This window comes from Nicrophorus vespilloides, unplaced genomic scaffold (genome assembly GCF_001412225.1).
Source record: "Nicrophorus vespilloides isolate i.1.1-1 unplaced genomic scaffold, Nicve_v1.0, whole genome shotgun sequence".
In the NCBI taxonomy this organism is placed as follows: domain Eukaryota; kingdom Metazoa; phylum Arthropoda; class Insecta; order Coleoptera; family Silphidae; genus Nicrophorus; species Nicrophorus vespilloides.
The window spans coordinates 172,828-188,586 of record NW_017100096.1 but is presented as its reverse complement, the minus strand read 5'-3'; the positions used below and the strand labels follow the sequence as shown (position 1 = coordinate 188,586).

The window sequence follows — 15,759 nt, the reverse complement described above, 5'->3', positions numbered from 1 at the left end:
AAATTTTCTAAATAGTAAATTGAATTTTGCAAGAATCAGTATGAATTATTTGTTACAAGGATATTCGTTATGGAATATATGATTTGATATTGTAATTCGCGAGAACTGGATGCGTGCACGTGAATAAGATAGGGAGAGAGATTAATTACATATTAACAGTAAAATCGAAATTAGCATGAAGAACCCGACGAGCGAATTTGCATGGATGGCGTAAAAGGCTAGATGGGAATCTGAGCAAGTTCCCAATGCAATTATGTAATTCGAAACGCGCACAAGTGTAACAGCAGCAGCGAGAGGTCAGTACGTGCGTATAAATGAGTTTGGTTGCCAAGGAAATAGACAGAATCATTAACCATTTCCTGTTTGTTTTATTTTTTTCTTTTGTTTTGTGCATTTACATTTTTTCCCACCCTTGGATACTCTACCTAATCAAAAAAAAAAGACAGTTTTCTTGAACAATTCAACCGTGAAAATGAAATAAGTAAAAGACATGAATTGAACTCGATATTATTAAATTATATTCAGCATACGATTATTCCGACCGGAAGCGCAAGAAACACTTAACAGCACTTCTTTTTTTGAACCGGTATTGGATTTCCTTCCGTCGCTTCGAAAGCGAATCCATCTGTTGTCAATGCGTCTGAATTAGTCCGTGACTAAAGTTTTTAGAGAGATCCCAAAATTGGTAACTTAATTGGAAACGATTATGCGATTGTTTTGTTTCAATTAAATTGTTTGTACGATTACCATCTTCTGGAAACTTAAGCGTCCATTGTAGTCTTCTTGTTTTGTTGTTGTTGTTTTTGTTGTTGTTTTTTTGCAACGACCGCTTCACGGCTCGCTCACCTGCAACAAAGATCTCTGGTGAAATGTGTTCAAGTCTAAAACGATTCAATTTCATTAATTACAACAACAAAAAAACACGAACAATATTCATTATTTGTAGTGATATTACATTCTATTTTACATTTTGTTATTGCAATATCATTCGTAGAAATTAACTTTGCCATTTTGTTGTCGTGGTATAATTTTAATTGCTTTACATATTTGGAAAAACACTGGAAACGCATTTATTACATAATTCATCAATCCATCAGATTGTTAATGTTTCATACCTTTACTTATGCATTAGGTCTCGTTGTTCAATTGCTGATAATTTAAACTAACATAAAGGAAATGTTGGTTTTACCTGATGTTACAATAAACAACTTGCATCAAAATGATTCCGTAAATCCCCTTGAGTTATCCTTCATTTCTTATTGAAAGTGAGTTTTCCCGGAAGCGGATCGTTATAAATTTATTCGTACCATACGTAAATAAACATGACCGTCTTGTGATTATTAAAGTGCACCTCCGCCATATGCGTCCTATTTCAGAAAAAAAATCTCAGACTCGACCAGACATATTTCAAGCTTGCAGCAACTCCCTGATAATAAACATACATATATAAAAAAATCTAATTTTAAGACGAAGACTTTTCACAAACCAATATTGAAATCAAAGATGCATTCAATATTCTAGAAACAATAAAACTATGTGGAATTTCTTGGTGCACTTAATAATAATTGCACAATGCAATTACTTTAATGAGAGTAAAGAAAGTACAAGTGTCATTATATGGTTTACTTGGGCATGTTTGCTACTTTCAGCGTTTTAGTAAATTATGAGGTGTGCAAAGAGGCACGATTTTACATGGTACCTGAACATGCATTAACCATCGAACCAATTATTTTCGCATGTTTCGCACAACTTTTCTTTGCAGATTATAATATTAACGATTATTTGTCCATTTGTACAAAACAGCAAATGTAGAAGTAAATTATTTATTTATAGCATATTTCAAGACGTTATGTAATATAGTAAACATTAAATAATTAGTTTAACGTTAGAAGATAATGTATTTTCATATAAATAAGCAAAATACATTTCACTTTCTATACATTAATTGTTTCTTCGTTTACTGAATAAAGCAACATTAATATTACATAATTTGATATCTACTGGAAATAATATGTGTATTGGAATGTAATTGGAATTTTCAATTAGAAAAGTGAAGCTTTTAATAAAGTGCCAGGTAGAAAGTACCGTTAATCTGTTCCCTTCCTGAAACTCTGGGTTTCTCTTCAATCATTCCTACCACCAATTTCTACTGCAATGATACCAAATGTTATTAGATCCGTCTAAAAAAAGTATTTTCCAACGGTCTTACGAACGGTTTCGTTTAAAGTGCTCTTCTATTTTTAAATATGCTTAATTAGTTGTCTATGTTTCTAGTTTCGTGTCTTATGATTTGTTTTTAATTAGTAATACAAAATGTAATTTATGTTTTTTCCCCCATTTCGTCTGGTGACTAATCGGAGAGAATTTTGGAAATCAATAGATTTATTCTACTCGACTGATACTTTCACTCTTCACGGTGCATTTCAACATTAGATTTCCAACCGGTGGTAACGGAGGAATATAGTAAATCATAACCATTTGATTAAAGTGATTCAGATATGTGTGTTTCATTGATGAGGCAAAGTTTTAAACTAATAAATTAAATAATACGGGCGTATTTATCAATCTGCTTTATGAACCAATGTCGTAGGTTAATGTTAACACTCCAGACACACGTAATCGATTCAATTGAAATCCATTCCCAAACGAATGATCTAATTGAAGTCGTTAACTTTGACATGACTTTCCCTGTTAATTAGAAAGTATGAATGATCCCAATTAACATAGTCGCTATTGAATTCATAAATCGGTATGCGGAGAGAAGGAAAACCGTAGAATGTAATGGAAAATTGAAGAATAAAAAGCTTACAATTTATTATGCACATACGAAATTACGACATCGCAGAACAAGTTTAAAAGTCAGCGAGGAATTTCTGTGGAAGTAATGCATGTATTCCATTAAATATAGTAAACTTATGAATGGATGAAAAAGTCGAGATCTTTGTTCTCGATGCAAAGAAAACGAATCTGAATTATGCATTCCAGCCGCGTCTCAAACATGCGCATTTTTTCGTTGCTGTTGTTGTTGTGCTGTTATGAACGATCCTTTGTTTGGCCAGCAGATTTATACTGAAATGATTAGGTGAGAGGTTAAAATAATGCTAGTTACAAAAGCCACACGCTCACGGAAATAATTGGAAATGGTAATAAATCCCAATGGCATTGTACATACGAAATGCATGTTGTAGAATTATTTCGTTTTGTGTTGTTTTGTTCCTCGATTAGAATATCAATGGGATGTAAAATACGTGAGCATAATAACTGTACGAAATAGTAAAACGAACGACAACAACAAAAAAAAAAAGGATCTAAATTTCAATTGTACTGGAAAAGCAATCTCCTTGCCAAAACGATACTCTTATCAACGATTTTATGTTTGCAGAAACGACACGTGACAACTTGGAGGTAACTTATTAACAATCGCTGAAGATTATACAACTGTATGAATATATTTATAAAAAAAAACAAGCTATTGTTCAAAAGTTTTGTATAAAAGATACAAATTGACGCACTTATAAACATTCTAATCTATTAGACAACTAATGGTATAAGACAAGAAGACAGATATAATAAAATACTTTCTTAGAGGATAATGCGACACGTCATAGCTATTTAACCTTGAAATAAAATGAAAGTATTACTTGAGAAGCTTATTAGAATTCTTACAACTAAATTAACAAACAAAAAATAATTTTAGAACTTTTGTTGATTTTTAGAAAAATTTCATAAAATCCAATTAATTATGATAATAATTGTTTGGATTTTATAAAGATTTGCCTATATACTTAATTTTAGTATAATAATGCAATAAAGATTCAAATAAAATAAATTTATAGAATTTATTACACATGATAACTTCTAAGTAATTACACACATCTCAATTTAGTTTTTAGCTTGTATTAGGTAATTACAAATATGTACTATTTATGCTATGTTATAATTATAAGCAAGAACATATAAATGTGTATATTATTTAGTACTGAAAATTATGGATTTTTATAAAATGTATTGAAAATAAATCATGTCAAAAAAACATATAGCCTCAGAAATTGGAAGTTTTCATTATTAGTTTACAAAATCTGAACTACTAATTGATAAATTTTGTAGTTAAAAAACTCATAATTAAAACTATTTCAATTTGAATTGCTTTAAAGAAATAAAGATGAATTTACGCCAATTATATGATCATTTCACATGTTTAATGAATTATTCACATGCATTAGTCTCTGACAAAAATAATAAAAGGAGCTAAAAATTATGTCCAACAGCAAAATGAGAAAAAAATAAAACAATATGCTTCCTGTGGGAATCAAATAATGACGTCTGCTCTTATATCGCGTTTTCTTTTCTTCCTCCGGTTCACATAGAAAAGAACAAGTGTCAGACGTATGTAGTTTTTCCGTTTCCGCGTGCATTCTATCTTTCTATATATATATAAATACATTTGTGTCTGTGTGTATATAAATTTCATTTTGTAGCAGTGAGAAATGTTGCCAGTTGTAAATTCAATGCGTGTCGGTCTCGGGGCCTACTTTCTAATGTCACTTTAAACACTCCGCTTTACATATTTCGAACGCAAAACGCTCAATTTGGGTCGAACAGAATTAAGTAAATCAAAAACAAAAACTTGGAATACAATTGCATTTGCGTTCGAACAAAATCCAATTGATTTTTTCGTTAAGAATGTCCACACTCCTACGTGTATAATAATAGATGTGACCGTCGTCGCCGATGAGCTATTTTACAACCAGGAACCTCGTAAATTAAATATATAAATATAAACAATTTGAAGCCTTGACTGTGTCTTAGAATAAATTACGCCGTCTCCTACAACAAAGAGATAAGTTTCGTTCCGCTCCGACCATCAAGGCCTCTCTGGTCTGTCACTTTGCCAAAAAAAAAACCATTCATACATATTTCATATTTCAATAAATAGAAACAAACAAATTTTGCATTTAACAATTTCTACTTATTCTATTGATCATATCATGAAATCGATTTCATTTCCAGATTGGCAAAGCTGCAGAATTGGTGATACACATTCCAGGAAACTTAAATCAGGATGGTGTCGTGTACAGATTGGACTACTATCCGCCCTTCGGTCATCCGGAACCGAACACGACGATAGCTTCAAAGGATATCCACGACGTGATCACGTTTTCTAAAGCGCTTCCAGGAACCAAGTACGACTTCTGGTTGTACTACTCGAATTCCACACACAACACGCTAACGTGGACTGCTAACTTCACTACAGGTATTTATTTTTAACTCATTCGTGTTCTTCAGCTTGCGTTTTCACCGCAAGGTCTCTGCACTTTCATCTAAACATTTTTAATTCCCTGCTATTAATTGGATTGATGTGTATAGTTAAAAATCGCGAATGGAAAAAAAAAATGATAATTTACCCAATTCATCGGTGTTTCGAGGACGTTCAAAAGGTCACCGAATAATGATTTGTGACTGGGAAAACATCCTTTCACACTTGCCTCCGCGACACAATATTTCTCAATAAAAAACAAAAATGTAATTTCTTTCATTATGCTCACTTCCATTGTTGTTGCCGTCAGATGAAAAAAAAATGCAATAATGGAAAACAAATGTAGGAAATGTTAAATTATACGATACGTAGTTTCGCATAGTAAATAATTAGTGCGATTCTAAAATGGCAAACAACATATTTTCGCCTCTTTCATTCTATGAATGTATGTTAGTAAATCTCATTGAAACGACCTTTTCGCATGACATAAAAATTGATGCTAATTATTTGCTTGCTCAATTAGAAGCAGCTTCAATAACGGTAGAACCAGAGGAATAACGTCACGAACTCTTTCAATTCACGTTGTTATGATTCACTCATTTTTTTATTATTTCTTAGGAAATATCACAGTTTCAATTTGTCTTTCTTCAAGCATGAATTCAAATTGAATATTTTCGAAATATACAAAAAAAATATTTATATTACTATATTAGCTATAGCTGATGTTAATATGTTCAGCAGATGCGTGACGCAATACTCATATTCGTATTCCTTGCTATGCAGAATTTGAAAGTTCATCCACCACAGTGCGTTGCTTCTCAAGAGCGTACCAATATAAATATAAAAATAAACTCGCTTGTAATCTGAACACTTTATACAAGACGAAACACATTAATTACACTTTATTATAAACACAAGACTATTTTGTTTACTAAATACAGTAGTATAATTTAATACTAAAGATACGAATCTCCGAAATGATACTTTATTGTAATTGTTCTTTTTGTGTACAAAATCGTGTCTTGGACAAGGTAAAATTATGTCACATGGTTTGTATTCTAACGAAATGTAAATTATATATTTCAACCATAATTATGTCGCATTCAACAACGTATAAATAATAAACGACTTAAAGAATCAATTTAAAGTATTGCATAAACAGGAACATTAAAGAATAACACACCGTTATTAGATAAACGAGAGCGAACTTAATCCGGGTCTAAATTATGTTGCGAGATATGTGGACATTTACATAATAAATCCAAAGCTTCGATGTACATGTTTGTTATCAACTACAACATAATTTGTTTATATTTCTTATAACTATAATGATTTTTTTTTTATTGCAGAACTAAAATTAATAAATATATTTGTTAGCTTTTTAAATTGATAGTTTTACGGTCACAAACTATGTCGTATTTTTATGAATTTTTAGTTCCTGATCCTCCATCCAATCTATCTGTGATTGCTCGCAATGGTAAGGTAGCTGTGATCTCTTGGAGTCCACCATCTCAGGGCAGCTATTCCACATTCAAACTTAGAATAAACGCACTATCCACGTCGATAGAACCAAAACCACAGACGATAATAGTGGACGATGTGGAGACGACGTTGAAAGATTTAACACCAGGCGCCACTTACCAGGTTCAAGCGTACACGGTATTCGAGAATAAAGAAAGTGCTGCATACACGAGTAGAAATTTCACTACAAGTAAGTGTGTGCGTGTAAATAACAACACTATAAATAATAAATCTTATTTTAGAACCAAACACGCCCGGTAAATTTATCGTATGGTTTAGGAATGAAACTACGCTATTAGTTCTTTGGCAACCGCCTTATCCTCCGGCTATTTATTCGCATTACAAAGTATCAATAGAACCCAATGATGCAATTGACAGTATTTTGTACGTGGAGAAAGAAGGCGAGCCTCCGGGTCCTGCACAGGCGGCGTTCAAGGGCCTCGTGCCTGGCAGGGCTTACAATATTTCCGTGCAGACCATGTCGGAAGATGAAATCTCCACACCAACCACGGCTCAATATAGAACCGTGCCGTTGCGGCCCTTAAATATAACATTCGATAAGGCTTCGATTACATCGAATTCGTTTGTGGTTCGATGGGATCCGCCAAATGGTAAATGTGAATTTGACAAGTACCAGATTTCGTTGGGTCCTGGGCGTAAGCATCAAGGCGTTACAAAGTTGCGTGACGAGCAGCCAATGGTTAAATTCAAAGATTTAGATCCAGGAAAGACGTACCAAGTTATAGTAAAAATAGTTTCTGGCAAAGTAACGTCATGGCCAATGCAGGCCGAAGTTACTTTAAGTAAGTTAAACATTTTTTATAATTGCTAACATATCTGTAATCAAGACATTTATTTATTTTTAATCAGAACCATTGCCGGTAACGAATTTGTACGCTGACGTCGATCTAAACAGCAATACTGTTATTATTTCTTGGACTCCAAATGTAAACAGTAACCAATCAGCTTATTTAGTTTCGTACCACGAAGTCGAGAGTTCCACTGGGGATTCTAATACAATTACTACGAACGAAACGAAGATTTCTTTGGACGCGCTACTTCCAGGCCGCAATTATTCCATAGCGGTGCAGGCGATTTCCAAGAAAACGGAATCCAACGAGAGTTTCTTGTATGTCGTTACCAGGCCAAGTGCGCCGATTATCGAGGACTTGAGACCTTTAGTGGATGGTTTAAACATTAGCTGGAAATCGGACGTGAATTCGAGGCAAGATAAGTACGAAGTGGAGTGCGTAAGAAATGATACGAACGATTTTATTTTGCGGACAACTTATGAGTCACGAATAGTGTTGACACATCTTTATCCTGGAGCTGGGTACATGGTGAAAGTGTTCGCAATATCCCATGGCCGAAAAAGTGAACCGCACGAGTATTTCCAACCAGTTTGTAAGTAATTTCGTCTTTTAAAAGTCTTCAGGCGTAATTCAATTTTACTTTCAAGTCCCGAGACCACCAACAAATATGACCATTGAGAAAACGACAACAAACTCGGTTATTGTGCAGTGGCATTCACCGCTCGATTCCTTAGTTACTGAATATGCTATCAGATATAGGACAGATAGTGATAGGACTTGGGTTCGATTGCCGGCTGTACAAAATTTGGAAGCGGAGGTAACGGATATGACGCCCGGCGAAAGGTACACTATTCAAGTTAACACTGTAAGTTACGGATTAGAAAGTAATGAGCCGCAACAACTGAACCACACCGTTCGTAAGTTACATAACAATTTCGTTTTATTTTCAAATTAATGATTGCACTCTTAGGTCCTAATCCCGTTTCGAATATTGCTCCATTGGTTGACTCCAATAATGTAACTTTGGAATGGCCACGACCGGAAGGTCGTGTCGAGATTTATATTGTTCGTTGGTGGGAGGCAGTCACCAATCCGGTACAAATTAACAAGAGAAACGTTTCCCAGAATAACAATAATACGACAGGCCCAGTGAGGCTTCTCGTCGGCGATTTAATGCCTGGAGTCGAATATGACTTCGACATTCAAGCCATAAGTAATGACTTGGAGAGTGACATTACTCCGCTTAAGATTAGAACCAGTAAGCTTTATCCCTGAGATATATAATATAATCGTGTGTATGTGCTTTGCTACAAATAAAGTTTTCAGTGCCTTTAATTCAATCCGAAGTAGTGGTTGTCAACAATCAAATATCCACGGATTCTATTAGCTTGAGGTACACCCCAACACCTCAGACCTCCTCAAAATTCGATTTGTACAGATTCTCGCTATCTGAGACAAACATTCCTGATCAAGAAAAAGATGCTAACGATACAGACACCCTCGTTAAATTCACTGGATTAATCCCTGGTAGGCTGTACAATATCACTGTTTGGACCGTTTCCCAAAATGTTGCCAGTCAACCTTTACAAAGGCAAGATAGACTATGTAAGCGAAATTGAATGCCGATATGATCATAGAAGACCAGTGTTAATTCACATACTTATTGGCTTTTAGATCCCGAGCCTATAACAGGCATAAATTCAACTCACTCTTCAGAAACAGAAGTTACACTTTCGTGGGCTTTACCCAGGGGCGAGTATAATGCTTTCGAGGTTCAATATCTGACATCGGAAAATGTTTTGATACAAAATTTGACGTTGTACAATTCAATAACTATCACTGATTTGAAGCCGCATAGAAATTATACATTCACAGTGGTATGTACTTTTTATTCAAATTATTTATGGTGGACTGGGGGGCATTTTATGTGTTTTCTTAATTTATTGAAAAATAAATATCAATGTTATACAATTAATAAATTGCAAATATAAATAATGTGGACTTGAAGGTAAGTACTAAAACGATCAATGTTAACTTGAGTTAAGAAAATAGTTATAAACTAACTAATTTTACTTTACTTTATTATTACGAACATTGATTTTAGATTGTGAGAAGTGGTACAGAATCAAGCATATTGAGACGATCGTTGCCGTTTTCATCGACTTTTATGACACAAGAATCGGTACCTGGTAAAGTGGACAAATTTTATCCAATCGACATACAGCCTAGTGAAATCACTTTCAACTGGTCATTGCCAACTTCCGAACACAACGGAGTCATACAAAGATTCACAATTACCTACGGATTGGACGTAATAAATACAAATTCATTGATAAGATGTCGTTTTCATTGATGTTCGTTCGTAGGGTTCATCGCATACAATCATAAGAGAATTCGGTGCCGACAAATTCTCAGGAATCATCAGGCAGTTGGAACCCGGACGAAAATACGTCTTCAAAATACAAGCGGAAACTAAAGTTGGTTACGGTCCGGAAGCTATACTGTTCCAGAAAATGCCAATATTGGCTCCACCAAGACCCGGACCTCAGGTTGTTCCAACTGAGGTGTGCAAAAGCTCGACAACAATTCAAATCAGGTTCCGGAAGAACTACTTTAGCGAACAAAATGGCGCCGTAAATAGACGATATATATATTATATAACTATTGTATTCAAATTGAATGCATCTCCTTTTAGGTTATTTCGTATACCATAATCGTCGCCGAGGACGACTCGAAAAATTCATCCGGTCTCGAAATGCCTTCATGGCGCGATGTGCAAGCGTACTCCGTGTGGCCACCTTTCCAAATCATGGAACCCTATTATCCATTCCAAAATAGTTCCGTGGAAGACTTCACTATTGGTGCAGACTCGTGTGACGTACGTCATACTGGTTACTGTAATGGACCATTGAAGTCCGGCTCCACATACAAAGTCAAAGTGAGAGCTTTCACCGCACCAGACAAATTCACCGACACTAGCTACAGTTTCCCACTGCAAACAGGTTAATTTTAATGCATGACTAAAGATCTTAAATACCAATGCCAACTATTGTTGCAGACCAAAATAATACACCTATTATACTTGGCATAGTAATTCCTTTGGTGCTTATATTGCCGATCGTAATAGTGGTACTCGTCAGGAGGAAACGTGCGCAAGGAAGGAATGCTACTGAATCCAGAACGGACAACATGTCTTTACCGGATTCCGTAATTGAAACGAGCAGACCTATCCACATAGAAAATTTCGCTAATCATTATAGGATTATGTCAGCTGACTCTGACTTTAGGTAATCAATTACACAAATTCCTTAACAGTATTCTTTTTCACCTTTATAATATTTAGATTTAGCGAAGAATTTGAAGAGTTAAAACACGTGGGAAGTGACCAACCGTGTAGTTTTGCTGATTTACCATGTAATAGACCGAAAAATAGGTTTACTAATATCCTACCATACGACCACTCGAGATACAAATTACAGCCTGTTGACGACGAGGAAGGATCTGATTATATTAATGCAAACTACGTTCCCGTAAGTTATTCATAACAGACAATATCAACTGAATTTTTTAACTCTTCTCGTTATTAGGGTCACAGCTCACCTAGAGAATTTATAGTTACTCAAGGTCCCTTGCACTCGACGCGAGATGATTTTTGGAGAATGTGTTGGGAAAGTAATTCAAGGGCCATCATCATGTTGACCAGATGCGTTGAAAAAGGTCGGGAGAAGTGCGATCACTACTGGCCGTACGATACCGTACCCGTCTATTATGGCGACATTTCTGTTCAAATCCTAAACGAGAGTCGATATCCCGATTGGAATATTTCCGAATTTATGGTTTGCAGAGTATGTGAAATTAAAATAAGTTGTCTTCACATATTTTCATCGCTTTATTCATTTTGTAGGGTGACATTCAACGCGTTATTCGTCACTTCCACTTCACGTCTTGGCCAGACTTTGGAGTTCCAAACCCACCCCACACTCTAGTCCGTTTTGTGAGAGCCTTTAGAGAAAAGGTTGGCTCCGACCAAAGACCAATCGTAGTCCATTGCAGGTAATTCGTGAATGCAAATTGAAACAGTTTGAATGGTTATTAAAAATACTGTTAATTTTCAGTGCTGGTGTTGGAAGGTCCGGTACATTTATTTGTTTGGATCGTATACTCCAACAAATAAGGAACTACGATTATGTAGACATATTTGGTATAGTGTACGCTATGCGAAAAGAACGCGTGTGGATGGTGCAAACTGAGCAGCAGTACATTTGCATCTACCAATGTTTATTAGTCGTTCTGGAAGGTAAAGAAGTCACCGGACCTCCCAGAGAAATACACGAAAACCAAGGATTCGAAGGTGAGCCCTGAATTATGTCGTCTCAAGAATCTATTTTTTTGGGGTTACTTTCCTTCACTCTTCTTTCTGTATCCAGAGTAATTCTTCTTGTATAAATCTTGATTATGGTGATAGGTAAAGGTGTAGGTAACGGTGCAGTAGATCAATCTCTTGGCCCTGGCGAAAAAGAACGATAAAAGACAACTTAAACGGCGTTGGTAATTCCTCGAATATTTTTATGCATGTCATTTTGCACTACTTAACAACTTTATTTCCTACTAACTTACATTACTAACATATATTTTAATTTAACTAGTTATTATTTTTTTAATCCCAGCTTCGTCTATTTGGATAACGCAAAATCAGTAGAAATAACAAAATTTCAATTATTTTCTATATATGAAATGCTCTCTACATTTATTTTCTTAGATCGATAGTTAATGCTATTTTTTTGTTCTTCCCATCTTTAGATGATGAGGGTATCGCTGAATCCGGAATGTGAATAAATTTAAGCGTTACGTAAGTGGCAACAATACGTTGCGTAAGTAATCAAAAAAAATCTGGCGAAATGCCGGAACGAAATTGTTACATAAATTTTTAAAATATTACAAAAACATACGAACTAAACGTGTGTTAAACAAAAACAAAAACATTCTTATCCACAAAAGAAAAGATAATTTGATTGAAAAAAAAGTAGGTTTTTTTATTTTTATTCGGTAATAAATAATAATTTTAATTTGTATCTGAAAGTATTTTACTTGTATTATCGTATTTATTTCATCACATTTGTCTTAACTAATAATTTTACTTTCTTTATACTAACTTTTTCATCATTTAGTTATTTAATCTTTACATTTGTTATTATGTACACCCGCAACAATAGTATTTTTTTCATTACAATTCATTGTGAAATTAAGCATTTCGGAAATATGAATATTGTGTCCATTGTCAAATAGCTACGAGTATTAAAGTACCTATAAATTCTCGAATGATTTTCTTGATCGATTGATATTATTTGGAAATGATTATTTTACAAAATCAGCTTTAATGCGATGACAAATTTTGAGTAACAATTTTTTTCGATGGTATTGACATATTTTTTTTTAAATAATTGAATGTACTTAGGAAATTATTTCTGTGATAAAGTTGAACATTGATTGATTGTTTGTTTGTTTTTATATTATTATTATTATTAATGTTGTCTGGGTATTGAAACTCATTAGACATACAACTTCATACAATTAGCTATAGTTGTATTGGGGTTAATCTATTTTATATATTGTACAATTTTGTAAAAATAATAGCAATGTATATTTACACATATTATGTATTAAATTTATTTGAAGTACTTAATTTTTATTCTATTTAGCTGACAAAGAATTTTTTATAAAATATCACAATTATACGTAATTTATCGTTTTCTTTTTTAATTCTACATTCCTCCATCCACTGAATTACAAATATTTACAGGTGTTACAAAATAAAATATGTTGAACTTCAAATATTGTTTGTTATGAAATGAAAGATGTCAACAAATTATAGTTAAAAAGAAACTTGTTCAAAATTGTGTGTGTTATTGAAATTATATATTCAAAATGGAAGGTAAGTAGTTTTGTTATTATTGAATTTCATATTTATTCATTCTAATTTACCTTAAAGTAAACATTCTTCACGTGTATTAATTATTAATTTACACCAATTTCTTGTCTTCCTCTTGAGTTCATCGCAATTTCAGTCATCTATTACAATTCCTCGACATATGTAGCTTAAATTTCGTAATTATAAAATAGTTTTAAAAAATTTAAAGCATTGCTAAATCCCTTTTTATATAAGTATTGATTAAGAAATTAAAGCTACAATGTATTCGTTTTCCGACGAAACAAAGAAATTATGTGACATCAATAAATTTGATGATGCCGAAGAGACAGGTCACGGCAACCAATACCTATATATTTTTTATAACATCACGCGAATCAGTTTCCTTATATACCAGACATATGGCACCACATCCGACTCGACTCGCATACAAACTAGAGCATTGCACACAAATAGTTTAGAAAAACAGAATGATCGAAGTAGATATAGACGAAGGTAAGTATTGGTAAATCAAAAGTTTACTAATTAAATCCTTTCATCCCAAAGATTTTGAGTACGTTGTGAATCGAAAGAAACCCGAGAGGATTTGCTTCGGTATGACCGGCGACAGGAAAACGTTATTCGATATTTTCAAATTCCAATCGAAATGTGGACCACAGACGTATCACATCCATACATTCAACAAAGTATTTTGAATAATCAATAACATATGCATACTAAATGCTTTGTTTTAGCCTAGAAGCAAGAGGGGAATGGCTGGAATCGGAAATATATCGAAACGTACGATGCCTATAAATCATACAGATACACCGAGCCCTTGCAAGTACAACGTAATCTCAAAGATGAAACCGAAATCAAATTTCGTACCATTTAATAGCTCTGTAAAAGTACGAAAAGGAATTGTGCTGAAAGAAGGACCTGGGTATATATGAATATGAATTTTAATGAATCATTTCAAAAATCTCTTTTTCAAGGCCCACCGTTTATAATGCTTATAAAGTAAATAAATGTAAACGTACAGAATTCGATTGCAATTTCGGACATCCTTGTATGATCCAAAACGTGGAAATGGTTTGCATTAATTATCCTACCGAGAAGTGCGTCAAGTGCGAGAGGCCTTTCGAAGTAGGCGACCACTGGCACTACCATTATTCCATCTATTTGTGTACTTTTTGCATGGATGAAGAGCATCGCCTTCATGAGTTGTACACACCAAATGAATTGAAAACATTTAAAGTATTTTTCTTTATTTCTTTTTTAAATTCTTTATTTTTCTGTTCGATTTCAGAAAATAAGAACTTGCAACTATATGCATAAACACGAAAGAACTTCTGCAAAAATACGACTTTTGACGCAACACGAGATCAACAAGAAAATACGGCTTGAGAACTATTTAGCTCTTTATTTGAAATGTTATTAATGTTTTTTTTATCAATTATTTAGAAAATATAGATGTAATTTAATTGTTTAGACTCTAATTTTAAATAAATTGGTATGATACAATTACTTATTATTTAATTTTAAATTAGTTTAAATAATAACGTGAACTTTTAGAAGTTACATAAGTATACAAATTTGTATAAGGTTTCCGAATTTTATGCAATCTCACTACAATCGTGTATTCATGGTTATCTACCATACGCGACCAAAATTAAGAAAAATGTCAACGTGAGAGGACAGCACATGATGTATGCATATATGCTATCGAATGTAAATGCAGATTTATTGGTTGCATAAAATTGTTAAAAATCTGTCAAGGGTTTCGTTCCAAAACAAGACCAAATCAAAGTTATAATCAATAGTTCACAATAGTTGTTGCATCTGTGCAAAGAAGAAACACCATCAGTCGTGTCCATGTAGAAAATAACTAAGAATTTTATGGCTAGAAAGAAAATAAACAAGAGAGGTAAGAACTACAACATACTATCAATAATAGATATTAATAGAAGCAACAATATTCAAATAAGTATAGAATCGAATCTTCGTAGTGTTTAAGTTATACGAGTGAAATTATCTGATAAATAATGAAACATTTGATAATATTTTAGTTTTGCAATATAAACAAACAAAGATATGTTTTCATGGTTATTTCTTTATATTAGTCATATAATATTACAATTATATAAAATAATTTGCAACAAATACAAAAGCTATATTGCTTTTTATTTTCTATATTACATGCAAAAATCAATACTAGCACAATGAAGATGAATACAGTTTGGTTTGTTGATTTTCGGTTTTAA

At 33.5% G+C, this 15,759-nt stretch overlaps 2 protein-coding genes across 2 annotated transcripts in view; both read left to right on the top strand.

The window, feature by feature from the left end:
* The window catches only part of LOC108567783 (tyrosine-protein phosphatase 10D), an 18,862-nt gene extending 6,328 nt beyond the window's left edge, over positions 1 to 12,534 (top strand). Inside the window, exons 2-18 of the mRNA XM_017928448.1 lie at positions 5,011 to 5,254; positions 6,693 to 6,968; positions 7,021 to 7,581; positions 7,649 to 8,182; positions 8,238 to 8,507; positions 8,561 to 8,848; positions 8,917 to 9,195; positions 9,265 to 9,467; positions 9,695 to 9,901; positions 9,957 to 10,223; positions 10,286 to 10,592; positions 10,649 to 10,877; positions 10,934 to 11,120; positions 11,178 to 11,435; positions 11,495 to 11,643; positions 11,706 to 11,941; positions 12,391 to 12,534. Coding sequence (XP_017783937.1) covers positions 5,011 to 5,254; positions 6,693 to 6,968; positions 7,021 to 7,581; positions 7,649 to 8,182; positions 8,238 to 8,507; positions 8,561 to 8,848; positions 8,917 to 9,195; positions 9,265 to 9,467; positions 9,695 to 9,901; positions 9,957 to 10,223; positions 10,286 to 10,592; positions 10,649 to 10,877; positions 10,934 to 11,120; positions 11,178 to 11,435; positions 11,495 to 11,643; positions 11,706 to 11,941; positions 12,391 to 12,422 — 4,527 coding nt within the window. The 3' untranslated portion in view covers positions 12,423 to 12,534. The remainder of the gene's footprint in view (positions 1 to 5,010; positions 5,255 to 6,692; positions 6,969 to 7,020; positions 7,582 to 7,648; positions 8,183 to 8,237; positions 8,508 to 8,560; positions 8,849 to 8,916; positions 9,196 to 9,264; positions 9,468 to 9,694; positions 9,902 to 9,956; positions 10,224 to 10,285; positions 10,593 to 10,648; positions 10,878 to 10,933; positions 11,121 to 11,177; positions 11,436 to 11,494; positions 11,644 to 11,705; positions 11,942 to 12,390) is intronic.
* A 1,452-nt stretch (positions 12,535 to 13,986) lies between these two features.
* Positions 13,987 to 14,936, top strand: LOC108567755. The gene is made up of 5 exons (XM_017928400.1): positions 13,987 to 14,011; positions 14,063 to 14,202; positions 14,251 to 14,438; positions 14,491 to 14,752; positions 14,805 to 14,936. The coding sequence occupies exons 1-5, from the start codon at positions 13,987 to 13,989 to the stop codon at positions 14,934 to 14,936; spliced, it is 747 nt and encodes a 248-aa protein (XP_017783889.1).
* Positions 14,937 to 15,759: the final 823 nt, after the last annotated feature.